At 35.6% G+C, this 27,519-nt stretch overlaps 5 protein-coding genes and 1 long non-coding RNA gene across 7 annotated transcripts in view; 3 read left to right on the top strand and 3 right to left on the bottom strand.

Moving 5' to 3' along the window:
- Positions 1-926, top strand: part of LOC6034095 — an 8,638-nt gene extending 7,712 nt beyond the window's left edge. The window contains exon 4 of the mRNA XM_001844411.2: positions 569-926. Coding sequence (XP_001844463.1) covers positions 569-738 — 170 coding nt within the window. The 3' untranslated portion in view covers positions 739-926. The remainder of the gene's footprint in view (positions 1-568) is intronic.
- The window catches only part of LOC6034096 (transcription factor SPT20 homolog), a 197,911-nt gene that overhangs the window by 40,282 nt on the left and 130,110 nt on the right, over positions 1-27,519 (bottom strand). The window contains exons 3-6 of the mRNA XM_038265432.1: positions 10,224-10,407; positions 10,022-10,079; positions 9,324-9,484; positions 8,692-9,256 (exon numbers count right to left, since the gene is read on the bottom strand). Of these exons, the coding sequence (XP_038121360.1) occupies positions 8,692-9,256; positions 9,324-9,484; positions 10,022-10,079; positions 10,224-10,407 (968 nt within the window). The remainder of the gene's footprint in view (positions 1-8,691; positions 9,257-9,323; positions 9,485-10,021; positions 10,080-10,223; positions 10,408-27,519) is intronic.
- On the top strand, positions 3,496-4,204 carry LOC119770477. The gene is made up of 2 exons (XR_005278848.1): positions 3,496-3,850; positions 3,942-4,204. It is a non-coding gene; the product is annotated as an uncharacterized LOC119770477 (long non-coding RNA).
- LOC6034097 lies at positions 11,850-13,650 on the bottom strand. 2 transcript variants are annotated; one of them, XM_038265434.1, is made up of 4 exons: positions 13,476-13,650; positions 13,178-13,414; positions 12,944-13,115; positions 11,850-11,922 (listed from the first exon to the last, which is right to left on the bottom strand). In XM_038265434.1, the coding sequence occupies exons 1-3, from the start codon at positions 13,618-13,620 to the stop codon at positions 12,988-12,990; spliced, it is 510 nt and encodes a 169-aa protein (XP_038121362.1). In that variant the 5' UTR covers positions 13,621-13,650; the 3' UTR covers positions 11,850-11,922; positions 12,944-12,987. The 2 variants fall into 2 exon arrangements, with proteins under 2 accessions (XP_038121362.1, XP_001844465.2); XM_001844413.2 differs by having other exon boundaries at positions 11,850-11,927; positions 12,949-13,115; positions 13,476-13,649.
- On the bottom strand, positions 13,803-14,771 carry LOC119770475. Its single transcript, XM_038265433.1, has 3 exons — positions 14,567-14,771; positions 14,251-14,490; positions 13,803-14,184 (listed from the first exon to the last, which is right to left on the bottom strand). The coding sequence occupies exons 1-3, from the start codon at positions 14,709-14,711 to the stop codon at positions 14,027-14,029; spliced, it is 543 nt and encodes a 180-aa protein (XP_038121361.1). The 5' UTR covers positions 14,712-14,771; the 3' UTR covers positions 13,803-14,026.
- Positions 18,331-19,556, top strand: LOC6034098. Its single transcript, XM_001844414.2, has 4 exons — positions 18,331-18,629; positions 18,711-18,802; positions 18,895-19,039; positions 19,102-19,556. The coding sequence occupies exons 1-4, from the start codon at positions 18,503-18,505 to the stop codon at positions 19,239-19,241; spliced, it is 504 nt and encodes a 167-aa protein (XP_001844466.2). The 5' UTR covers positions 18,331-18,502; the 3' UTR covers positions 19,242-19,556.

Here is a 27,519-nt window from a genome sequence, read left to right as displayed (position 1 = left end):
CGATTTTTTTATATTTTTTATATGTTTTAGAGGACAAAACGTGAAAGCATTTCAGCTGCATGTTATGAAAAAAGCTTTTGGCCAAGCTGCTACTTATTTTTTTTTAAGTTTCGAAAATGCACTCACATAGATGAAAATTGAATTCTTCATCAAAAATGACTTTTGTACAATTTTGATTAAGCGCACATATTTGAGTTAGGGCATTTTTTTAGGTTGCATTTAAAAAAAATGTATTTTTTATTCTTTTCAAATGGAATTGCTGTATATATATATATATATATATATATATATATATATATATATATATATATATATATATATATATATATATATATATATATATATATATATATATATATATATATATATATATATATATATATATATATATATATATATATATATATATATATATATATATATATATATATATATATATATATATATATATATATATATATATATATATATATATATATATATATATATATATATATATATATCGGGTTGATTTTGAAAAAATATCAATCATTATAACCTTCTTAATCTTCTCCTCTCTCCCTCGCAGTGGTCAACGTGTACGTCCTGGTCAGCCTGGTGGTCCTGTACCGGATGTTCGCCAAGGGTCCGCTGCTGCCCACGACCCAGAACAACTTTGTCCGGTTCGACAACGAGCGGGACGTCGAGAGTCAGCAGCAGCCAGGTCCCCAGCCAGGTCAACCTCAAAGTCGAAGTTAGACTTGAGTGCGCGAGTGTGATTTTCTTTTTTTTTGCGTCGTGTAAGGTTTAAGCATTGTTTAGCGTGTAAGACCAGCTGATTATTTAATGTTACTGTACTATCGTGCGGGAGTAGTGAGAAAGCATGAGCAAACGTGTACATATAGAGTTTGAGAATGATGAAGAAACGATAGTTGTTCAATGAAGAGTTTGGCAAGTGTGTTTTATTTGGCCTTGATCAATCAATCGTGACACGCTGACGCTGAGGGTTTGCGTCGGAATGTCTTAAACTGGTGAGCGTACTAATAGAATGTTTCGCGCGAGAGGGCCCAACTGTATAATAAATATGTCTGACCAAATGTGTGAAGCGTCATTAAATCAATTAACGGCAAAGCGCGCGGGGAGTTTTGGCTTATCCGAGATCGCAATGTCGGATTCATTCAAGCGCGCGTAATAATTGCGCACTGCAATTTTTTGTGTTAAACTGTTGCTTAAATTGTTTGAAAAGTTCCGTTGCAGTTTTTTTTTCTTTTCTCAGGCATATATTTCCGCTCAAGTTCACGAGTTTTGTGACCGCCTTCAGGTTGGTTCCCAGCCGGTGCACATTGTTATTAATTTCCAAATGGGGTAATGTGGCAATTGTTGGAGGTCTTTTACTTATTCTCTGGAACGTAACAAAAAACCTTCAAGATAATAGAAAAAAAATCATAAACCAGATTAAAACTTTGCAAATTACCCCAACAGAGATCTAGTCTAAGCCAGTTGCAAATTCCACGCAAATTCATTAACGTGCAGGCATTGTTCGCTCGTTAAATTCCACGAATTATCCACCCAAACGGGCATTCTTTTTGTTTGTCCAAACAAAGTACCTTAAAAAACAACGCCCAAAATGACATTCCCAGGCTTAATTTCGCAAAAAAGGTAGAAAGTCCCCTTACATAATGTGTCGTTACGGGAGTTACGATGGGGATTCTCACGCAACAACGACGACGATTCCGACTCGAGTTAAGTCGTTGACGTTTATTATTTTAGTCATGCCAGCTGGGGATAAGTTAATACGCCAAGTGTGTGTGAGTGCGTGTGTGTACTAAGCCCATTTAGCTTCAGAGTCGCCATCAGCGGACATTATTGCCCACTTTTGAGCTTCCTGCCCCTGCGACCTGGTCATCTGTGGCTTGGGTTGGGATTGTGATCAAGCGAAAAAAAAAATAAGACAGCTGGAAATCGTCTCCAGCTTCATGAACATGAAGTCAAAATTGAGTGACCTATCCCAACAACCGTCCACTTACCCTACCTAGTATAAGACTATGTAAAGACACAAGCACAAATTCATCACTGAGTCGGCGGTTGATAGCCGCGGCTAACGAGCGGCCAGAAATGCGCTCAGCTTAATTTAATGAATTGTTACTCGAGTTTGTAAGGTTGCGTGTGTGTGTATTTGGCTGCGCACTGAGAATAAACTGGACATTGCGTTTGACAATAAACTGTAATTACAGCTATGAGAGGAAATTACCACCTTCACAGAGGAGGTAAAAAATCTTTTTTTTTAACTGTGCGGAAATGTTTGGTAAACTGTTTATTTAAAAGGATCAATAGCTAAATAGCGTTAATTTTTTTTTACAATAAAAATACTTAACCTATATCAGACACGGATTTTGTAAAATTTTAAGCTTGAAATTTTAGCAGGATTCCAACCCTACCAAAAATACATTTTAAGAAAAAAAAAAAAAGCCATGGCACTCTTTTTGTGATGTTGGTACCACTATGTGATTTTGACATTTCGGGCGTGCACCAATCGTAACGCCATCTACGCTTAAATATCTGGATAGGCAAAAAAATACGATTGCGCGTAGCCCTTTTTTGAAAATCACCAAAAAGTCGTCAATTTGCTCTACACAGTCAAAAATCATTGACATCTAATGACAATGTCCATCGGACAGCGATGGAATAATCATCATCAAAAGAAATTTTTTGGATGTTCCTCTCTCGCGCACGAAAGATTGTTAAAAAGAATCTAAAAAAATCATCATCTTGATTATTCGGCGGAACAACTTTTTCACTACTACACAAGTGTAACGTCACATGTCGAAAAATTACCTGTCACTCTTGTGATAATGTTTGTAAACAAAGCGAAATAAATAACTTAAAGTGGTGCTGACAAGGAAATTCACAAAAAAATCATTAGCAGATTGATTTCCTTGGAGAATTTCTGGAGCGATTTTCTTTTGCATGATTTGCCTCCTCTCTCTTCCGCGAGTGAAGAAAGTTCGCAAGCGAAATTGATTTATTTTGCGATTATTCCATCCCTGCTATCGGGGTAAGTGGAATACTTTCAATGTTTACATTTGTTTATAGAACTTATGAAATTAAAAGTCTTGGAATCTTCGATCTTTCTCAAATTTTATCCAGGGCGATATTTTGACCATTAAAGACGACTACTTTGATTGGAAATACAAAACTTTACAAAATGAATCGAGCTAATGTCTTGTTTACTTAATAAATAGTAAGAGATTTGATGTTAATTCCACCACAACATGAAACATCCGGCCCTAAATAAACAAGTCCTGCTAAATGGACGATATCTCACAACAGTGTTGTCAGATATATAAAAAAAATCACGATTTGTTTGATCGTAAAGCATGATATTTCTGAATTAAAAATGGAACTTGACAGTAAATTTTCGAGCAATTTTTAAGCTTTTCCTCAATGACGATGTGGAATATGATTCGAAATTTTGGGTAATCCGAAAATAATTGGAAACAAATAATATTAGTGGTTTATATTCAATTAATAACATACTGAATAAATCTTTCGAAAGAGTCCATAAACTCTTCAACCCAAAATCCTTCCCACACACAATTACAGCTTTCCAAGAAGCTTTCACAAAGCTCATAACTACACGTTGTTACACTCTTGCGTAACTCTGGTCAAACAAAATTTGCCGCGCTCGGCTTGCATGTGTCATATATCTGCGTACAAGCTCGACGTCCATCAGGCCAGCTTGATTCAGTTAATATAATTCAATCTTGATGACAGCTCGGCCAGTTCAGAGCCGCGCGACAATTAAGCCCGTAACTACTGCTGGCAACACACCCGAAACGCGAGGCAAGTGTGGCCACAGGAGGTCAACGGGGTCAGTTATTTTTTATGCAGCGTGCTAGTGGAATCAGTATGTGTTGAAAATGCTGTAAAATTTTGTTTAAAGTGTGTTTTTATATTTTCAGCATATTTCCTTCAAGTACTGTCAATCACTTCATTGAGGTGCAAAAAGAGGAAAACAAGCAAAAAAAAAAAGCATTTTTATGGTGAAATCGAGCTTGAAGGAGGACGTCACCGCGCGTTAATGAGCATCACCAACAAAAGCCGGCCCGCGAAGGTAAACCTGAGCTTTTTCAATGCGCTCTTTGCAAGATAATAAAAATAAAAGCAAGCCATGAAACTGGAGGTTCGGTCGACCTTGAATAGATAAGTTTGGAAAAAACGGAAACCCTTGTTAAGATTCAATTTTCCACCCCCAAACCGCAACGAAAACAAAGGATCGTGAAAACGATCCGGGCTGGCAGCACTGTAACAAAAAGGTTGATTATATTTTACAATTCTAATGAGCAGATAAGAAGTTTGCTTCTCGATGATTTTCTAGGGAAATTCATCTTGAGAATTGGTTCAGTGGTTAAAAAGATGACATTGATGTTTTTTCATACAGTGCTGCCAGCATTTCTGGGGCCATTTTCTCGAAAGAGAAAAAAAACTCAACAGAATGTTCTCCAAACGGGGTTCACTGAGCTGGATCGTGCTGCTACAAATTGAATCAACCGCTCAAACCTTGGCCAGGTGGGATGTTTTCGCTTCGTATTAGCACACAATCTGTTGGAGGCTGTCCAACTGGAGGAAGAAGATGATGCCGAGGAAGGTGGGCACTCGGAATGGCCTCATTTCGGTGGTAATTTAATTTACGCCTCATTATGGGCTGGTAGGTGTTCAATAAGGGAGGCGGAAGAGCTTTTGGTGCAGGGATCTAAGACTTTGCATAAGTAATCTGTTAGATGACGAGATAATTGTAGATAATGGGAAGGAAGACTGTTTGGGTGAAATCGTGGTTTCGGCTCATCTTCAAAATAATATCAAAATATAAATAAAGCAAAAGCATAACAAAATTCAAATTGTTTAAGACCTTAACTCCATCTACTGACACCAAGGTCGAGGGTCATTCCCACGCTATGAAGACGCACCCAGTTCATCTCTAACCTCAAGACGAAGCCAGAAAAAAGGGTAAAAAAGTCTTCATAAAAATCTATTGAGTTTGGGGCTTAACGATGGCATAAAGGCAAATGACGAACGAGCCAGCTAACCCTTAGTGCTCAAGGTTATCCAAAATGGTAGAGTTAAATATTTGAAAAAAGAAGTGTTTTTAAGAACTTGTGAATTTTCAAAAAATATATTCTATAACATTTTATGACATTGTTTTTGTTCGGGTTTTTTTGGAACAAAACTTAGATAAAGACATGAATCCAAAAAATATTTTCACCATTTACGTAATTAAATAATTAAATACTGGAATAAAGAGATTTAAGTTCTTAATAACACATTTACTTACTTTTTGAAATTTAGCTCTAAGTTCGTAATTGTTAAAATACCATTAACTAGACGAATACAATAAAAAATAATTCAAAAATTTAATAAATAACATATTAAGGTCTCCGAAATGGTAAGGAGCATCAAAGTAGTCAAGATATTGACTTTGACGAAGCTTCGGCGTCATAGCAGCATACTGTGTGCTTTTTTTGTGGCAGTTCAAAGATAACCAAATGGCAAGGAGCGGCCGTGACTGACTGGTTACGATGTTCGCTTTGTAAGCGAAAGGTCCTGGGTTTGATGCCCATCTGCTCCCAACGAGACAGTTTAATACATAGAAATACTTGAAATACTGAATGGGAACGAAAAATCTAAGTCGCTCGAGGTGGGGTTCGATCCCCCGTCCTTTGAATTGGTAAGCAAAAATGCTAACCACTAGGCCATCGCGACTTGGTGAGCTATGACTGGAATTAGGAATACTGTTACTATCAACTATATACGCGCTGGGTCCTTGTCCATTTGAAAGGGTTCGGAAGTTCTAAAAAACGTTTGAATCCGATTGATGCAAGCGTTCTTCAGGGCGGGGCTTGTCGATAAAGCTGAAGTACCTCGCGCTCGGCTAGCCAGCGTAGAAATGGGTTACCGAAGCTCGGCAGAGCTAACACCTTCCAAATGCCTATGCGAGTTATTTGCATGTATAGAGTGTAGATCTAAAAACACATGGAAACAACTCAATTTGTAAGAAGTGGCCGCGTGGTCCCGTTTGGATGGTTGCACACACACACAATTCAAAGATAACCAAATGGCCGATGTTGGCGAACGATAAAGCTCGCAAAGTTCGAGCTTTGCAGAGAAGCTGGCGATCGTGTGTGAGAGTGTGAGTTTAATGACTTCCTCCCCGCAAATGGATACATTTGAGAGCGTTTGATGAGCAAAACTGACAGCTTAAGCGGTAATGACGATTTAGTTTTACGTCAATGCACATTTTTGAAATTTCTTGCAATTTTGTAATTTTGTAAGGACTTGTCTTTAGTTTAATTGTTTAAGAACTCTAAATGTCATTAAAATGGCGGAATATATAGAAATGCATTTCAACTTCTCGTAAAACTTGTTTTTAAGATTAAACTAGAGCCATCTTCAACACATTTTGGCTCAATCATCGTATGATGAAATGTTTAAATGAAAAAACATAGAAACAAAAACAAGCAATGTCGAAAGAGGTTATCAGTAAAACAATATGTTCTTTTTTTCCAAAACGCGTCCCAACTTCAAGGCTGAGACTACCTCAACCGACGACGTTGTAGAAACGCCTGGCCAGTTACATAACAGATTGGACGCTTTATTTTAATAATTGTTCACTCTCTGTCATTTGTAAAAAACTTTATTTTGTTGTATCTCTGTAATTTCTTGTTTTAATCTGATCTGATGAAAAATGTTTAAATAAAGTTTTTGTCTTGCCAAAAATACCTATTTAATAGAAAATCTGCGATCAAATCCAAAAAGAATAATAGTTATTTAAAAATATTCAAAGAATTTTGCATTATCGAGGAAACGAAGAAACGATTACAAAGCTTTTGGAGTTTAAAATGAGAAGACTTTTAAGTTCATCATTAAATATTTAACAAAAATATGTCTTAACAATTTTCGAATGCGGGAAAACCATTTCGCCGATTGAAAATTTCGCCGAAAATCGACAGAAAAGAAATTGTGAAAAATCAATTAATTTCCTGAGTGTTACACAAAAAAACATGTTTTTACGTTCTTTCAAATATAAGTAGTTCTTTAAAAACAGACAGATTTCCAAGAAAAATGAATTTGATTTTTTTTTTCATTTTTTTAAGCAGCAGTTTTTGAAATTATTCAAAGATATGTCAAAAACTGAACATTTGGTTTATTGGACCTTTTCAAAAATAAACTCCAGATTTAGAAGTTTTCGGAAAAAAATATTTTTATTGATCCCTGATTTTTCGGGAAGGGGGTGACAAAAGCTTTGAAAAATATTTGCAACGGCCTTAAATTAATTTCTGTGAGGTTTTGTTTGTTTCAAACATGAGCAATTCCTCGGAACCAAAGCTGAAAGGTTTCCCGAAAAACATCTGTATGTTTTGGCTTTTCTTAAAATGTAGGCAAATTCGTTTTCAATGATAAGCAGTTCTTTGCAAAATTATAAAGATTTCAAAATAAAATGCTGAGTTTTTGCCTTCTTTTCAAACAAGAAAGGTACTGTGAATTGCTTTGATGTGAAAATAAGATTCTTTGAAAGTATTTTTGGTGTGGTCTTTTGCAATTTATTTTACATTTTTACCATTTAAAAGAAACAAAAATGTTTTATGGAATAAAGTTAGATTTTGCATTTTGTTTAAAGTGAAGCAGGTCAACTAATAAAATTTTATTTTTTTAGGTCAGAATCGGAGAAATGACCTCCAGATTTTTTTTGGTTTTTTCGGTGAAACGACTTTTGACTAAATGTACTCGATTCGAAAAAAAGGTTTTAAAAATTCCAGCAATTCCAGCAAATTTTATTTTATTTTATTTAGAATGTATAATTTATGACAATCAGTCATCTCATCAGCACTGGTATTCAACAAATAAGGTCGACAAAAATTTTGATTTTTTTTTACAAAGGCCAGAATTTATATTTCGACATTGTCATGTTATCTTGTCGCACTTCGCTTTTTGACGTTCCAAGAAAAACGCGTTTTCATGTTTGACCTTGAATAAACAAAAAATAGAGCACACAATGTAAACAATAACAGATACGTTTTGTTTGGTATGTGTTTTGTCTCGAAGTTTGGTTGAATTAGGATGCCGGGTTCCGTAGCTATAATTACAAATGTTTACGGTAGTCGGGCATGCACGTGTGTCAAACGCGTTCTGACCTGAATATCTCAGGATTGAAATAGAAATTTGGGGATCTGTAAAGGTCAAAAGGTTGAGAGCTGCACAAAATGGCGTTCTTAACTCAATTTGGCCCAAAATGCACAAGCGACAAAACAGTTTTTTTGCCAAGGATTGTTTATGATCACTAATATTTCGTTCACTAAATGTATTTTTTTATTCTATTTTTTACAAACCTCGAAAAAACTTATTTTTTGCAAATGTTAAAAGAACGTTCTAGGAAAAAATAGACACATTCATAAAACCGATGGAGCGGAAGCCGCTTGAAAGAAGTGTTCTAAACATTGGGTGATAACGCTTCGCAGAATCAAAACACTTTTTTCTGCTTCCCAGAGATAGACCTGCCCCAAGATAATCCACACGAGCCGCTAGAAAGTGGCTGTCTTTGACGTTTTCGGTGTGACCTCTTCCGTTTGAGAATTGATAACCCAGGCCATGGTCGAAAGGGGGGCGATAACGTAACTGACCATGGTTCTAGAAATTCAAGCCAAATCCTCCACTAACCTGCAACGGATGCCTCAGAATATCATTGTAGTACGAATGTGGTGGTATCGATTGCTGTTGGTACTGCTGCTGTTGGGCCAGCGAAGGTCCTCCTCCGGTGGCCACCAGGGCCGCTCCGGCCATGCCCTGAATCTGCTGCTGTTGAAGCTGTTGCTGTTGCTGCTGCTGTTGATAGTACGACATCTGCAAACACTGCACCGGCGTTGGCAACGTTCGGCCCGAGCTGGGACGCAGCTGGGGTGCCGTCTGGGACGGCTGGAGGACGCCGTAGTTCTGGTGGATGATTGTCTGGGACAGCAACTGTCGGCCGTCCATGCTGACTGGAATGCCGCCGACGTTGATGGGGTTGCCACCGCCCATGACCCGCTTTGGACTGTTGACGTTCATGTTGATGTTGAAGTTTTGGTGGATGATTTGCTGCTGCTGCTGTTGCTGTTGTTGTTGTTGTTGTTGTTGCTGAAGCTGTTGTTGGAGTATCAGTTGGTGCTGCTGCTTGAGCATCTGCTGCTGGGACAGCAACTCGGCACTGAGCGGCTGCTGGAATGCTGGCCTCAGCGGAGGTTGTCTGGGGAAAGGGACAGAAACAATTCAAGGTTTCTCCGTAGCATACTTGTGGCAACTTCAAAACCCACCGCATTGGCACCTGTCGCACCGGCGTGCCCTGCAGGGACCGACTGGTGGAAGAACACATTGACGTCGTCAGGCTGGCGGACTCCCAGTGTTGCACGAGGGCGTTCATCCGGGCCTCCTCGAGCGCGACCTCGGTTTCACTGTTGGAGTCGTAGTCCGGACCCTGGGGATGATATTTTATATTGGTCTCAAAATTCAAACAAAAATTTCAAAAGATCATATGAAACTCTACATGCTGATTTCAGAATACGTTTTTAGCAATGGGATCTTTAATGAAGTAAAAGTTACTTTTCGATGGAGACGCATGGTTCTTAAAGTTTCGATAATTTACAAGATAAAATTTGTGCTTCTTGCAAAAAATCCGATTTGTATAAAATACTTTCACATGGATATTTATCATTTTCGAATAAATTGTGTCAAATATACTACAAAAAAATGTTAATATCTTTTAAATTAATTTAAAACAAGTTTAAGACTGATACCAAATTTATGTTATGAACTAATGTAAAATTCCAGTTGATTCTGGGAAAATTATCCAGCATGAAATTGTATCTCTAGAAAATCCAATTTATGTGCCACGTTTCTGAAACTCCTTTCATCAATGAAGACCCAGCAATACAATCAGGTGCGTACGATGAAACAAAAACGCTTGCAGGTAAAGGTTACGGTAAATGCCAAAAAGTCGAAAAATCAAGATTACCTCTTCGATTTTCTGATCCAACATGCGAAAAAAGTTCTGCTGACTCGACGAGATTTCCCTGAAGGAAGAAGAAGAAAGAAAGAAAAGCAAAAATAAATTCAAGGAAAATATTACATCTCACTAAAGACAATCATTTCTTGAGAAAAAAAAATCGCTCAAAGGCAAAGTCTCCATCCTTCAGCCTCTTTCTAAAAATACTCACTGGCTTTGGAGCAGCGAGCCGTTTTTCCGCAGAATGGACACAATTTCGCCGTTGGGGGGTTCCGGCGAGCCGTCGTCCCGCAGCGACCCGTCCTCGTCGAGCTTTTCCTTCTCGCCGTTGATTTCCCGGTCCCGCTCGTCCCGCCCGTTGTGTCCGTCCTCCTCGTCCGCGTCGGCGTCCTCTACTGTGGGGCAGAAATTGGGAAAGAGAGAGAGGGGGAGATAAGAAATTGACGACTTTATTTGGAGCAAGACATTATAAATTGATTGCAAGTTGGAAGGTTTGAGTCTTGGATTGCCTCTGGGACTAATTAAGCGAAGTTATTAGAACTTTATGTGTTAAAAGAATTTATGTTCTGATTCATTGAAATAATATAACTCTTGATAGAATACATTTATAAATTGCATTCAAGAGAAAACCTTGCATGCTAACCAGGTTAAAGAATTGGTAATTTTTTACATTCCATCCCTAAGAATTTTTTTAAATATGAGCAAAAGAAGAAATAAGCTTAAATTTGTGATGTTATTGTTAACAACGATAAAGCTTATTTTTCGAAATACAATGACCCTTTGTACAAAGGTAATGGACTGGCCCTTCTTGAAAGCTCGTTCCAAGAGCCGCGATTGGATATTATATTTGTTCCGTCGAAAATTATTATCTTGTCAACTTATTTTTTTTGCAAATACAAAAGTGATCAGAAATGGTTTTCAATCGTGTTTGTTTACCGTTGGACATAAAAAATTACAAAGCGCTTTAGGATCCTACTCTATAATATTTGTTTCAAATCAAATCAGTAAAAAACATAAGTTGTTATTTTAAATTACTTGAACTCCAAAAACTCGGTTTAAAATTTGAAATCATTTGGTTATGGTTTAGTGGGTCCTTTCGTGTGACCTGAAAGCTGATTCGAAATCCGGACACTTTTGCTTCGAATTCCGGACACTCGATTTTACTTATGAATCGCACAAATTTGGACTGAAATGTTAGTGAATGGCATTCTTTAGGTCTCAAATAAGCTATTGACATCAAAACAATCGATATTTTATAAAAAAATTATATCATATAAAAATTTATATCAAAACCACAAATTACTGCTTTGCCTTCCCGGTGCTTCGGACGCCTATGAAACATTTTACGTGAAATGTTTCGCATTTTTGGTAATCTTATAATTTTAAAAATTTATAACTGTTTTGACATTAACTACAGCGTTTAAACAAACTTTAAATGGAAGTTGATGTTAGAATTTATCAAATAACCCATTTTTAACATTTACAATGCGAACTTATATCTAAATAATTGATAAAACAAGGTGAGGTGTCTGGGTTGAGAAGCGTCCGAGAATTCGAATCATGACGTTGTATGAACGAGTTTTTTTTTCAATTCAGTATGGACATTTGTAATGAAATTTATGTAAACAAAGTTTTTGTAAGGAGTTTTTGATTTTTGATTATAATTTTTGTGTTACTAAGGTTTCTACAATAAAACAATGAAAATTAACTTTTTTACTTTTTATTATAACAACATGTTACTCAGTTTTTTTTCGAGTTTTTTGAGAACAATTGCAATATTTTAAAATGAATTCCGTGTTTTTTGCATACTGCTAGGCGTTCAAACTACATTCACATAAACGAATGATTTTGTTTTTATTTACTACATAAGATTAATGAAGATCTACACATAAAGCGATAACAAAAACAGCCACTGCACAGTGGGCGAAATGGAACCCAAAATCGGACTTAATTGAACGCGGCTGGTTCCCTGGTATGAATAATACCGTTGCTAATGTAAAAAAATCCGGGGAATCGATTGGTGATGGTTTCATTCACCGCACAAAACGGCAAATGGTCCATTTTGTCCCAATTCCCAATTTTTTCACATTTTTTTCTTGAAAATCGGTCTATATTTAGAGCGGAGGCTTTATGCGGCCTTCCAAAATGCACTTAACTTATGTGAAAATGTCCCAGGAATCCAGTAAAAATAACCACTTGCACCGCAAAAATCATCTAGGGTCCATTTAACCCCAATTCCGCTATAAAAGCATTTTTGGCCGTTTTCAAATGTTAGGTCAGATTTTAAAAATCTGAAAATATTTTTATCGTAAGGATCAGACAATTTTACATAAGAATGACGATTTGCACTTGAAAGTTTGACACATTTATGTTGATAAAAATAAAATGTATGTGAAATGCAGTTTATTCTGCGTTTGGGAAAATTGGCCCAAAAGTGACTCTTCAATCATTTTATTAAGTTTAATTTCTATATCAACATAAATGTGTCAAACTTTCAAGTGCAAATCGTCATTTTTATGTTAAATTGTCTGATCTTTACGATAAAAATATTTTCAGATTTTTAAAATCTGACCTAACATTTGAAAACGGCCAAAAATGCTTTTATAGCGGAATTGGGGTTAAATGGACCCTAGATGATTTTTGCGGTGCAAGTGGTTATTTTTACTGGATTCCTGGGACATTTTCACATAAGTTAAGTGCATTTTGGAAGGCCGCATAAAGCCTCCGCTCTAAATACAGACCGATTTTCAAGAAAAAATGTGAAAAAATTGGGAATTGGGGCAAAATGGACCCTTTGCCGTTTTGTGCGGTGAATGAAACCATCACCAATCGATTCCCCGGATTTTTTTACATAAGAAACACTATTATTCATACCAGGGAACCAGCCGCGTTCAATTAAGTCCGATTTTGGGTTCCATTTCGCCCACTGTGCACTGGCTGTAAGTAAACAGTACATCTCGCAGTCTCCAGGCTCCTCACACTCTCCTCATGTTGACAATTGCCAGCCGAGAATCGATCGCTTTCAGTCCCAAATTCCGACTTCGATCGCATCCAAACAACGTCCTCAGCGCGTAGAAGCTGTACAGCACGTACACCACAAACACTAAAATGATGATTTTTTGTTATTATTTTGAAACAATCAACACGAGGAATGCAAACTCAAACCGCTTAGATAGAACATATAGCTCAAATCGTAGACGAGCCTGCCCTCCGGATCACCGTTGATCGTCACGAGCAGATCCCGCACCAGCAGTCCGACCACCTCCACCAGGAACATGTACTTGGCCGGTTGCAGGTACGTTCCGTCCTCCCACTTCATACCACCGTACATGAAGGCCAGCACGGTCAACCAGACCAGAACGAAGACCCACCGCACCACCGGATGTCCGCGGAATGCTAAATCTGCAACGATCGCGCACGGTCAGGTTGGTGTTCTAGCTTAGCATAGCTACAGCAAACCTACCAAGTCCGGAACTCCACTCCTGCGCGGTAAAGTCGAACGTCAACAGGGTGACCATCCACAGCTCGCGGATCACCAACGTAAGAGCCACCGCGAGGAACAGGTGCCCGTGGAACTTGACAAAGCGCGTGATTCTCCGGTCCTCCATGGCGGCTGGTGATCGACTGAATCAAAATGAGGGATCGGTTCGGATGCTTCGATCCGACCTCTTATCAGCGGCGAAGAAAGTCCGACATCACCAAGACTAGTGTGCAAGCGAAGTGCTGAAGATTGTTTTGGACCGCGCTCGCGCGCGCGTCTACGTCAATGCAAGATCAGCCTCTCGGGCGGTGATCGAGATTAAGTCACTTGAAACAGGGGACAAGTTTGGCTTTGTGTTTATAGAAATGTTCCTCGGGATTCTAGAAGGTGTTTTGCCCTGATGGTCCCTCTTAGGGATGAATGACGGGCGCGATTTTAATTTGATTCACAGAATGATAATATTTACAACAGAGCTACAGTTTAATAGTGTGCGGTATTGGTATTAATACTAGTTGCTATGCAGCACACGTGAACTAGCTGATCCACGAGTCATCGAACTCGTCGCCGAGCGTGAATTTGACCGGCTTCCGGGCACTCTCCACGTCGTCCTGATCTTCGTCCGGATCGTCGGAACTCCGGTCGAATAACCGATACAGCACAACCAGCGTGAATCCGACGTACACCGGGATCACTGGAATAGTGGAATGCAATCAGTGGTGGTAGCTGAGGCGGGAACCTTTCCGCTTGCTCATCTTACCGACTAATACTGCGGTGTTCGAGGACAGAACCAGCTCCTTGAAGTTCCGCCGCTCGAGCTGTGTCAGCTGCTGGATCAGAAATAAACTGAAGTCGATCGAGAAGATCGTGGCGAACGGCAGGATCGTTTCCTTCTTCTCGAACACGATCCCCACCAGGAAGATCGTCCCCACGAGTACCCAGATCAACGAGAACATCAACTGCCCCATGGGCCGCACCCGGAAGAACGTCTGACTGTGATCTAGAAACGAGAAATCACTTGTGCTATAACAACACCCTTAGACAAGGTCGCCCAACCGTCAAAAAACTACGCTCACCCACGACGACATCGTCCACGTCCAGCGGCCGTAACTCCTCCTCCACGAGGCTCACATCGGCGGCAAAGATACAGCCGAAAGTGAGCGCGGCCACCGCAATGGCATACCCGTGGGCCTTGATGTATCCGCTGAATATCCGCTCCATACTCCGACGGTCAGAATTATTCCCCCCAAACACGTTGACTTCCTTCGAACTTCAACCGTTGACTGTACGTATACAGGAGTCTGCTGAGCGGTTTCTTCCTAATGAAGTTCGCGCACGCGAACTGTGGCTGTGGTGTGCGGCTTAAACCGCGAAACATGAGACTGATCCTCCGCTCCGGCTTATCAGAAGATGCTGCGCAGCATCAGTATTGGTGTTTTTGCCGGCGTGTTTTTATGAACTGCGTCACAATAAATACGGTGGTGAGATTTGTTTTGATCAGACCAACAACTGGTGAACTACCCTAAGCCAGAGTGATGATGACGACAGTCTCGAGCCGTTTCGGGACAGCAGCAGCAGCCATTAACGTGATAATGAGTCGTGATAATCGGGGCGTCCTAGAGCGGAGATTGGATGATTTTTTTTTCGTATAAACATGGCATTCCATTTTAATTGGAAGCTGGCAGAGCGTTCTGACATGTTTAGTGTAAACTTTTGTGTAACACCCTCTCAAACGGAAACAAGGATCAAGCGGATCGAAACGGCGTGGTCGTGTAATGAAATTTGCTAGCGATTAGGGATTTCGATGAACTGTGAAGGAGGCAAGACATTTAAGTTATTTAAAATACACAGAAATAATATCTTCATGTTTTTTGTTACAAATTTCAAAAATCATGAAAACAATTCGAATCATTTTATTCAGTTATTTCATGATCATTCGCTTCGAAAAAAAAAAATAATCTGTGGATATTTTTAAACCGGGCTCAGATTTTTCGTATCCACGCCATTGTAAGAAAATTCATGCCGAACAATTTAGTACCAATTTAGTAGTTGATTTAGTACCATCTTAACAACGTGTTTAAGAGCTAAATGTTTAAAACAGTTTTGAAATAAATTGATTTTACATTGCACATTTCGAGAAAAAAAAATTGTTTTTTAAGGAACTGCAGTAAGTTATATTTTATTATCGTAAAATATAAAGGATACAATCTGCCTCGACCAAGACACCTCATCGTGCCCAGTCCAGTTCAGGAAGGGGCAAGTGGACTGTATGAGAACAACATTCTTTCAAAATAATAACAAAAAGATTAAAAAGTCTTTTTTTGATTCAAAGTATATTCAATGAAAATTTGCATTTTAATCAATTTTTCCCTCTTATTTTTCAGGAAATTTATGAAAGGAAAGAGGGAAGAAAAACTTGAAATAAAATTTGCAATAGGCTAATGATGAAAAATATTTTCCAATTGTATTTTTCATGAAATATACTAAAATTTTGGGATTTCCGTAAAATAAATAACTGAATGCGATTCAATAATCATAATTTTTTGCTGAAATTTAGCAATGAACATAAAAATTGCTGAAAAATCAGTAACTGCACATCTGTCAAACTGAAATGTCAGTTTTGACTTATTGTTTGGATGCTGCCGAGATCAAATTATCTTTTAAATGTGTTGTATTTTTTTTTAATTTTGTATAATGATCTTTAGGAACAAAAGTATGAAAATTGTTAAAATGCCTCAAAGCAAACCACCTGTTTTTTGTAGGATTGATGAAATTAATGTAAAAATTATAGTAACAGTGAAAACATTTTTATAGTAAGCTAAGGCCGATGAAAATATTTAAAAAAGTTTTGTCCCTCGGCCCTGGCCGAGGTCAAGGGGGAGGGGGGCAAAAAAATAAAAAATTTAAATAACAAGCCATAGTCTTCACATTTAAATGAAAAAAGTGTTTTAAAATGCATTTTACACTAGTTCAGTTGTTTTGCAATCATTAGTTTTCAAAAAATTTAAGATCTTACAAAAACAAAAATTGTATCGAAAAAAAAGATTTTGCATCGAAAATTTTCTAAAAATCTTAAGATTTTTTAATAAACCCAAACATGCTAAAAATGATTTTAAACACAGGAGAATGTATTTTAATTTGATTTCAGCTGGTTGCACTTGAATTTTCATTGCAATTTTGAAGTTTATTGTAAAAATATTTTTTTGCCCCTGATTTTTCGGGCCAATTTTGAAGGGGTGGGGTGGCAAAAACTTTTAAAAATATTTGTACCAGCCTAAATCAAATTTTGATAACTGAAATACCAGCAATAATTCGATGCCTCTGTGCTCTCTTATGCTAACTAGATAAGTAACTAGCAAGCTTAGTACAAGAGAGCACAGGGACTTCGAATTTTATGAATTATCAGCAAATGATCTGTCTAATTGGCACAAGAAAATTACTGAATTTTCAGCAAAATAATTTGACGTTTCTTTTGTTGAAATTTCAGTTGTTTCGACAACTATTTTACCGAAATTTCAGTAAACTATCTGTAAAAGTGGCAAATGTCAGTTAACAGTGAATTCAGTAAAATCTAAATTACTTAATCGTTTACTGCAATTTTAGTTGATGAATATTCAGCAAAATTTTACTAAATTTTAGCAAGAAAAATTTGGTGTGTTGGGTTTGGGTAATAATTGAACTTAATGAAATCAATGTTATTCAATTTGACTAGAAAAATCATTTGAAAGGATTTTCCGTATTAGAATCGAATTCTATTAAGATTTGGTCTGAATTTGAATCAATTATCAAAACATTGATTTTTTCTAACGCAGTTACAAATTCAAAGAAAAGTTTAAAACATGATGTTGAACATTATATTAATAAAAAAAAATGTGCTAAAGTTCTCAGTGAAATATCGCTTATAGATCGCGCCAAATCCACAATAATTGCGAAGTCTGCGAATATCGTGAATGTGTAACTAGTCGTTGTTTGATTGAATGTGAAAACCCCGTAGAATGTATCATGAAATAGTTATAATTATGACCTTGGCTTCTAATAATAATCAGAAAATATTTTTTTAAGAAATATGTTCTACATTACAAAACAAAAACATTTACAACCTTCAAACGTTTTCAGCAAAAATGATAATTTTTCTCTTTTGAAACAATCACAGTTGATTTAAGTCCCCGAGGTAAACTAAAATTAACTGTGGTTGAGTTAAAAAAAGAACTTATTTTTTAATGAATTTGATAGTTTAAAATGAGAAATTTATGTACCTTTCAAAATTCGGAAAATTATTTCTGAAAAAGTAAAAAAGATAAGTGTATTCGTACCACCAATCAGTGGTCTTAGTTTGTAGGTTTTTGTGCAGTATAAAATAAAAAAAAATATATTTAAACAAACACTTTGTGGTGTACAAATGCCTAATCCCGATAAAAAACTTTAGCTTTCGAAGCAACCATATTCTACAAAACAAGCAATGCAACATTCTCATCGAACGCTGCAACAAGTGTTAGTGACATGTTGGCGTTACAAGAGAGAACCGCGCAAGCGCTACGCAACAAAATAAAAATCTTTTCCAGGACTTTGCTTGTAACTACATAAAATTATTTGTTAAAGGCATGACATTATGATTAATGATTAAAAAAGGTTTCTTATGTATTATAAATGAATGTTTTATTTTCCACCAAAAATTTGATTTCAAGATTTTTTCTTGGTAGAAAGACGAAATTTCAATTGACTTATTTTCCTAAATGGCGCTTTCAAATTCTCAGAGACAAAAATCACCACTCTCGGAGAGAATGCCGCGATGAAGATACATTCAACTGTCAAAAGTTTTTTATTTTCTCTCCCATGTCGTGGGCATTGCTCTGATGCTGAGAGTCATTCAATCACGAAAACAAAGTGCTCACAGTAAGGACGTTTTCCAGACAACCAAAACAATTCTAGTCACATAAGTTAGGCTTTATCCCGGTCCAATCTGGCAGCTGTCGTTACGTTAGTGTGTTAACCACCGATCAACATATCACAACATGGACAAATTTCTCCGGTTTTTCATCAAATTCCACGGATACTGTATCGCCGTCGCGAGCAGCATTTTGACAGCACTTTTCACATCGATTTTCACATCCAGCTGGGCTTATATTCGGTACGAGGAATGTGAGTATCTCTGAATGTGGGATTCCCCTCCTCGCTTAAGGAGAAACCCGGGGTCGCTCAACAACAATTTATTCATTCTAGTTTACAATCTACGATACACCGGCATCCCGGCGCTTGTTTTCGGCCTCGTCTGGATGGTTGCCAACAGTTTTCTGTTCATCGGCATATTCAAGGTGAGTCATCGCCGCGGTGACGATTTTTTGTTTGTTTGCTTTCGCTGATAACAGAGCGCTTGAGAAAAAAAAAATGTTTGTTTGTTTTTTAGGAGAAAAAGACGCTGCTCTATCCGTTCTGTGTGCTGTTTTTGCTGGATCTGGTCTTAGTTTTGCTGCGAGATTTCTACTTGATGATTTACGACAGCTCGTGGTACAAGACGGTGTTCTTCAACGTTTGTCTGCCGTTAATGTTTTGTAAGTAGTTCGAGATTAAAATTTTGTGAGGCGATCATTACATCTCAAATTACACTCCACAGTTATCGTCCCGTACGTGATCTTGAGCATGCTGGCACTGATGAAGCTGTTCGAGGTGGATCCAATCGTCAGGACGGACGATAATTTTGTGCGGTTCGATAGACGGTCCAACAGCATCGATACGGTTACCATCATCAATTAGTCAAACACCTTCCGAAATGTGCACATAATCTGCCAACGAAAGCTGTTAACCGCCTCATGTTTGTAACCAGAGAGAATTCGTTGCTTCGAATATGATTAAAATTTAAGTGCGTATTACTCAAAGAAAGCACTCTGAATAGCGCATCATATTTCAACGAATTCCCTCTGTATTTTTATAAGAAAAAAAAAATGAAATTTTAATCTGGGTGATAATGCTAAATGTTAAGTCGAATGATCGCACTGAGTGTGACGTGCAACGAGTGTTCTACTTCCGAATTTGTGTCAATAAAACAGAACTGAAATTAAATTTACGAAATATGAAGTTGATTTTCTTAAGGGATTACATATATGTAGAAAACCTCAAAATTTCATATTACAACAAATGTATTAAGTCCACAAAAAATCATTTCTAATCACTCCTGAGGGTTTCATGAAGATTTTTCAAGATTGGAGTGAGTCACAGACCATTTAAGTTTGATTTTTTTTTCCATGCGCAAAGCAAACTATAACACTTTCTGTGCGAAGTGGATTTACGGGTGCTCAAGATATCTCAATCTCAAGATAAGTTGGACCAATTTAGATGAAATTAGAGGTGAAGATTCTCATCACATATTCCTTGTGCATGACGAAGCTCGGTTTCAAAATTTTATTGTATAAAAAATACAATAATCAATAACTGACATTTTAAAATGAAAAACAATAATATTTATATCTTTTTATTTAATAAAGGATTTTTTTTAAATCGACCATCCTCATGCACATGGGACTGGTTCATCAAGTAGGTATTCATTACAATTTTGAGCTGATTTGGTCAAAACAGTGTTGAGATATCGTGGCACTCGTTTTTAAAAAACTACTAATTTCAAATAGCTATATCTCGGCAATGATACAACCAACTAACTTCAAATTTGTTTTGGTCATAGTTGAAAACAGATGAACAAAAAGTTCAAGAGAAAAAAAAAGTTTTGATAAAAATATAAATGTAATCAACTGAAAACAATAATAAATTTATTAATCGGAATTGATAATATTATTAAGCTTGTTTGGGCTGGTTCAAAAATATTTTGAATTTTTATATACATCAGCACAACAAAAACTTTTTTTTTTCGCAAAAAAACAAATTGTAAACTCTTAGTAATTTTGGAAACTAATTATTGCAAAACATTTAGCAGGTGTTACTACATTTTTGAACACTTTTTAATTCAAATTATGAAACCATTTCTCTAAATCTCTATAAGAAATGAAATTTTTAAGCGAGTCCAAAACATTGAAGATCTGGTAACCCTGCCTCGGATTATTACCACTTAAATGATATTTATGTACTTTTTTGCAGCCGAATCTCACTTAAGAGCGAGTTTTTCACCAGTGTGTAACAGGTCGTATCGAGGTGCTCCGATTTGGGTGAAACTTTCAGCATTTTTTGTCTATACATGAGATGAACGCATGCCAAATATGAGCCCTCTACGGCAAAGGGAAGTGTGGTATAACGGGCATTGAAGTTTTAGGTCCAAAAAACATGAAAAATAATAAAATTACTCCCATTTGCGCAAAAATTGATTAATTCTAACTCTCTTAGATGCATTCGAAAGGTCTTGTACACAGGAAAAAAATGATAATAATATTCATCAGGAAATGGTGACAGATTTTGTGGCAAAAAATATGTTTAATTTTACCCCAGAAAATGATGAATGAAAAAAAAAACAGTTTTTGATGAATATTCATCAGGTTCACATTTTTACACATTTTTTAATGTAATATTACACAAGAGCAGTTCTCTACGGAATCGGTCTTTTTTCTTTAATTTTAATTTTTGTATTTTTTAATCCGGCTGAAACTTTTTTGGTGCCTTCGGTATGCCCAAAGAAGCCATTTTGCATCATTAGTTTGTCCATATAATTTTCCATACAAATTTGGCAGCTGTCCATACAAAAATGATATGTGAAAATTCAAAAATCTGTATCTTTTGAAGGAATTTTTGATCGATTTGGTGTCTTCGGCAAAGTTGTAGGTATGGATATGGACTACACTGAAAAAATTGATACACGGTAAAAATTTGGTGATTTTTAATTTAACTTTTGTCACTAAAACTTGATTTGCAAAAACACTATTTTTAATTTTTCATTTTTGATATGTTTTAGAGGACATAAAATGCCAACTTTCAGAAATTTCAGAATGGGCAAAAATCTTTGACCGAGTTATGATTTTTGAATCAATACAGATTTTTAAAAAATCGAAATATTGGTCGCAAAATTTTCAACTTCATTTTCGATGTAAAATCGAATTTGCAATCAAAAGTACTTTAGTGAAATTTTGATAAAGTGTACCGTTTTTAAGTTATAGCCATTTTAAGTAACTTTTTGAAAATAGTCGCAGTTTTCATTTTTAAAAATAGTGCCCATGTTTGCCCACTTTTGGAAAAAAATATTTTTGGAAAGTTGAGAAAATTCTCTATATTTTGCTTTTTCGGACTTTGTTGATACGACCCTTAGTTGCTGAGATATTGCCATGCAAATGTTAAAAACAGGAAAATTGATGTTTTCTAAGTCTCACCCAAACAACCCACCATTTTCTAATGTCGATATCTCAGCAACTATAGGTCCGATTTTCAATGTTAATATATGAAACATTCGTGAAATTTTCCGATCTTTTCGAAAAAATACTTTCAAAATTTTAAATCAAGTCTAACATTTCAAATGGGCGTAATATTGAATGTTTGGCCTGTTTGAAATGTTAGTCTTGATTTTGAATTTTGAAAGTATTTTTTTCGAAAAGATCGGAAAATTTCACAAATGTTTCATATATTAACATTGTGAATCGGACCTATAGTTGCTGAGATATCGACATTAGAAAATAGTGGGTTGTTTGGGTGAGACTTAGAAAACATCAATTTTCATGTTTTTTAACCTTTGCATGGCAATATCTCAGCAACTAAGGGTCGTATCAACAAAGTCCGAAGAAGCAAAATATAGAGAATTTTCTCAGCTTTTCAAAATATTTTTTCAATAGTGGGCAAACATGGGCACTATTTTTAAAAATGAAAACTGCGACTATTTTCAAAAATTACCTAAAAAGGTTATAACTTGAAAATGGTGCACTTTTTCAAAATTCACTAAAGTACTTTTGATTGCAAATTCGATTTTACATCGGAAAATAAAGTTGAAAAATTTTGCGACCAATATTTCGATTTTTGAAAAATCTGTATTGATTCAAAAATCATAACTCGGTCAAAGATTTTTGCCCATTCTGAAATTTCTGAAAAGTTGGCATTTTATGTCCTCTAAAACATATCAAAAATGAAAAAAAATAGTGTTTTTTGCAAATCAAGTTTTAGTGACAAAAAGTTAAATTAAAAATCACCAAATTTTTTTTTATCGTGTATCAATTTTTTCAGTGTAGTCCATATTCATACCTACAACTTTGCCGAAGACACCAAATCGATCAAAAATTCCTTCAAAAGATACAGATTTTTGAATTTTCACATATCATTTTTGTATGGACAGCTGCCAAATTTGTATGGAAAATTATATGGACAAACTAATGATGCAAAATGGCTTCTTTGGGCATACCGAAGGCACCAAAAAAGTTTCAGCCGAAAAATCGAATGACCGAAATCTCAGAGAATTGCTCACAAATAAAGAGGTAATATTCAACCTACCAAATTTTCAACATTCCAAAATTCAACTTTTTTTTCTGTGTAGAGCACTTCAAAATGTATTATGTACATCTAAGATTGGTTTGGCTTTTTCTCATAGCTTTTGCAAATTACTGTTTAAAATGTATTTTTTTGAAACCTTAATATCTTTTTGCAACACCCTTTAACACCCATACTCCAAGATGGGTAATTTAATGGACTATAAGCCTGCGGAATTAACATTTGGCAGTTTTTCTCATAGTTTTTCGATTTTTCTATAACAAACATTTTACAACGTTAGTTTTTTTGAACGCTGGAATTTAACAAAACAGAATTCGCATACATAACCTCAAAGCGCGAAAATGGTAATCGACGTACATCGCTCTGTTCTGCTACTCCACACTAGGTGTCGAATGTCGTTTAGCTTATGAATGCCAAATGGCATTTTTTTACTTTTTCTGGATCTTAAAAAAATAGATGAAATTTGTGTTGGCAGGTGTATTAAGTTAGTTTATATATTTTTTAAACAAAAGAGCACGCAATTTTCACAAATTTAAAGCAAATCTACAATTTTCAAAATGATGGTCTGCTGAATTATATTGTAGGTAATTTTAAAAGACTATTAAAGACTTACTATTACAAAAGTAGCAGAATCTAAACAAAACCAATCACGGAGACTATATTTTAGTGGAAAAATCAGCCATCAGTGGATTTGGCATGAAAACAGTTTAATTTTTGTTCTGCAGGATCATTCCAAAATTGCCAGATAAAAAGATTCAATTATGATATTCCTAAGATGTTCTTGCATTTCAATATTACAAGAATTTTTCAATTAATTTCAAAATACTTTAAAATTTCAACGACAGGTTGACTGCATGTTGACATTTCCCTGTATTTTGCATTTTTGTTACATGTTGAAAAACTACAATACATGTTCATGTTCATTTTAAAATATTTTAAATTGCTGTGAGAAATAAATTTTTTGTTTATAAAAAAAATATTTTTTTTTGTTGAAAGCTAGTGTTTGCAAATTTTATTTACTAATAAATCACGAATTTTCCAACCAATTCCAACCACCACCATTCCATTAATATTTAGAAAATCTGGTGTTGTAAATCAAAAGCAAAGCAAGATTTATGTAGTATGTTTGTCTTAACTATTAAACAATTAACATTAAATATCTCTATAATAACTACTGACCTATGGTTTATCCACAAGATCTACCAAATATTCTAAAACAAAATAAAAAAAAAGTGTTGAAAACATTCTTCAAAAGACTCAATTTTTCACAATTTAATCATTCATGTCATTCATCTGCCCTCAAGCTAAGTACCCGTTCCTCACATAATCCGCTCTCCTAACAACTCTCCCCCCAGTAGAGAAAATCACTTCTTTACGCAACGCGCGTCGCAAATCTGCACTTTTCCTTCACTCTCGGCTCAACTCGTTCGATCGGTTCGATCGGCACCCGCGATACCTTCTCTGGGTGGGGGGTAAACAACATAATTACAATGCACAAACGCACAAGCATCATCATCCCGAAGCAGTTCGCAGGTCCGAAGTCCGGAGATGGTCAATCATCATTCAGCAGTGGACCAGTGAGGAGGTTCGAGCGTGTTTGAGTTGAGCGATACCCGGATCAAACCAAAAAAAAAAACGAGAGAAAGAGAAGAATTCGTACTTTCCTGGCGGAGAAAGCAGAACCGAGTTCAAAGGAGAATATTCAGTGAAGAGGAAGAGAGAGAGAGAGAGAGAGAGAGAGAGAGAGATCACAGAAGGTTAGACCAAATTAGCGGGTTAAACAGGTGACAATTAAAAGAAGAGCAATTCTCTACGAAATCGGTCTTTTTTCTTCAATTTTAATTTTTGTATTTTTTAATCCGACTGAAACTTTTTTGGTGCCTTCGGTATGCCCAAAGAAGCCATTTTGCATCATTAGTTTGTCCATATAATTTTCCATACAAATTTGGCAGCTGTCCATACAAAAATGATGTATGAAAATTCAAAATCTGTATCTTTTGAAGGAATTTTTGATCGATTTGGTGTCTTCGGCAAAGTTGTAGGTATGGATACGGACTACACTGAAAAAAATAATACACGGTAAAAAAAATTTGGTGATTTTTTATTTAACTTTTATCACTAAAACTTGATTTACAAAAAAACACTATTTTTAATTTTTTTATTTTTGATATGTTTTAGGGGACATAAAATGCCAACTTTTCAGAAATTTCCAGGTTGTGCAAAAATTAATGACCGAGTTATGAATTTTTAATCAATACTGATTTTTCAAAAATCGAAATTTTGGTCGTAAAATTTTCAACTTCATTTTTCGATGTAAAATCAAATTTGCAATCAAAAAGTACTTTAGTGAAATTTTGATAAAGTGAACCGTTTTCAAGTTATAGCCATATTTAAGTGACTTTTTTGAAAATAGTCGCAGTTTTTCATTTTTTAAAATTAGTGCACATGTTTGCCCAGTTTTGAAAAAAATATTTTTGAAAAGCTGAGAAAATTCTCTATATTTTGCTTATTCGGACTTTGTTGATACGACCTTTAGTTGCTGAGATATTGCAATGCAAAGGTTTAAAAACAGGAAAATTGATGTTTTCTAAGTTTCACCCAAACAACCCACCATTTTCTATCGTCAATATCTCAGCAACTAATGGTCCGATTTTCAATGTTAATATATGAAACATTTGTGAAATTTTCCGATCTCTTCGAAAAAATATTTTTGGAATTTTCAAATCAAGACTAACATTTCACAAAGGCCAAACATTCAATATTACGCCCTTTTAAAATGTTTGTCTTGATTTGAAAATTCCAAAAATATTTTTTTCGAAAAGATCGGAAAATTTCACAATTGTTTCATATATTAACATTGAAAATCGGACCATTAGTTGCTAAGATATTGAAGATAGAAAATGGTGGGTTGTTTGGGTGAAACTCATAAAACATCAATTTTCCTGTTTTTAAACCTTTACATTGCAATATCTCAGCAACTAAAGGTCGTATCAACAAAGTCCGAATAAGCAAAATATAGAGAATTTTCTCAGCTTTTCAAAAATATTTTTTTCAAAACTGGGCAAACATGTGCACTAATTTTAAAAAATGAAAAACTGCGACTATTTTCAAAAAAGTCACTTAAATATGGCTATAACTTGAAAACGGTTCACTTTATCAAAATTTCACTAAAGTACTTTTTGATTGCAAATTTGATTTTACATCGAAAAATGAAGTTGAAAAATTTTTACGACCGAAATTTCGATTTTTTGAAAAATCAGTATTGATTAAAAAATTCATAACTCGGTCAATGATTTTTGCACAACCTGGAAATTTCTGAAATGTTGGCATTTTATGTCCCTAAAACATATCAAAAATAAAAAAATTAAAAATAGTGTTTTTGTAAATCAAGTTTTAGTGATAAAAGTTAAATAAAAAATCACTAAATTTTTTTACCGTGTATTATTTTTTTTCAGTGTAGTCCTTATCTATACCTACAACTTTGCCGAAGACACCAAATCGATCAAAAAATTCCTTCAAAAGATACAGATTTTTGAATTTTCATACATCATTTTTGTATGGACAGCTGCCAAATTTGTATGGAAAATTATATGGACAAACTAATGATGCAAAATGGCTTCTTTGGGCATACCGAAGGCACCAAAAAAGTTTCAGTCGGATTAAAAAATACAAAAAAAATCGAATGACCGAAATCCTAGAGAATTGCTCAGAAGTCATAACCACTGCTGTGAGGTGAAATCGGATGGATTTGTGTCATTCGTGAGCGGGCCAAGTCCAGCAAAAAAGAGAGAAAAAAGCACTTGCAAAGTTAGTGAGACTGTGAGTTCAAGAAAGGCAACACAAACAGGCGCAAAAGAGAAATGAAGCTTGCGGTCGACGCGCCAGACTGAAAGCGAAATAACCGTTTCGTGAAAGTGCGCGCGCGCGATCTCGCGATCTCTGGACAGGGGGGCAGTTCTCTGGAAGAGTGTTGTATTTGTAGTTGTGGATATTGAAAACTTTGTTGGATAGCTGTCTAAAGCAAGATTTTTTTTTCAATATTTAGGTAAAATTCAGCTGCATTAAAAACATAAATGAGCGATTTTCTGGGACTTCAGCAAATAATGAATTTTAGTATTTTGTATTTGCCTCAAATTTTGCAACCATCGATGCCATCTTTTACTACCATTTCTTTCTTTGCACAATAATTTTTTTTTAAATGTGTATTTTTGCAAAGTATCGAATTTATGATTAAACACATTGCTGACTTCATTTTTTGGTTTAAAATCAAATTTTCAATCAATTTACATAATTTTTGAGTTATATTCACAAAAAAGTGAGTATTGCAAACAAAAAGTGACTTTTTTTCCTGTAGATGGAGAAGTCAAAATCAATTTAAACCGTCATCCAAATATTTAAAATTTCCCTAATAATTTGCTCCACAAACATTAAAGATTGTATCAGTAAAAGGATCGTATTATTACATTTGACTCTGATTGACAGATTGTGTGTGAAAAAATGTGCAATTTTTCGTTTTTTAAACTCATCATTCAGATAAAATGACAAAAAAAAACATAATATTCTACCATCCAAATTTTCATCCATTCAAATTTCCCCTTGAGAATTTCTGAGAAAATTGTTTAATGGA

This window comes from Culex quinquefasciatus, chromosome 3 (assembly GCF_015732765.1).
Source record: "Culex quinquefasciatus strain JHB chromosome 3, VPISU_Cqui_1.0_pri_paternal, whole genome shotgun sequence".
Classification (NCBI taxonomy): domain Eukaryota; kingdom Metazoa; phylum Arthropoda; class Insecta; order Diptera; family Culicidae; genus Culex; species Culex quinquefasciatus.
This window is presented reverse-complemented; position numbering and strand designations above follow the sequence as displayed.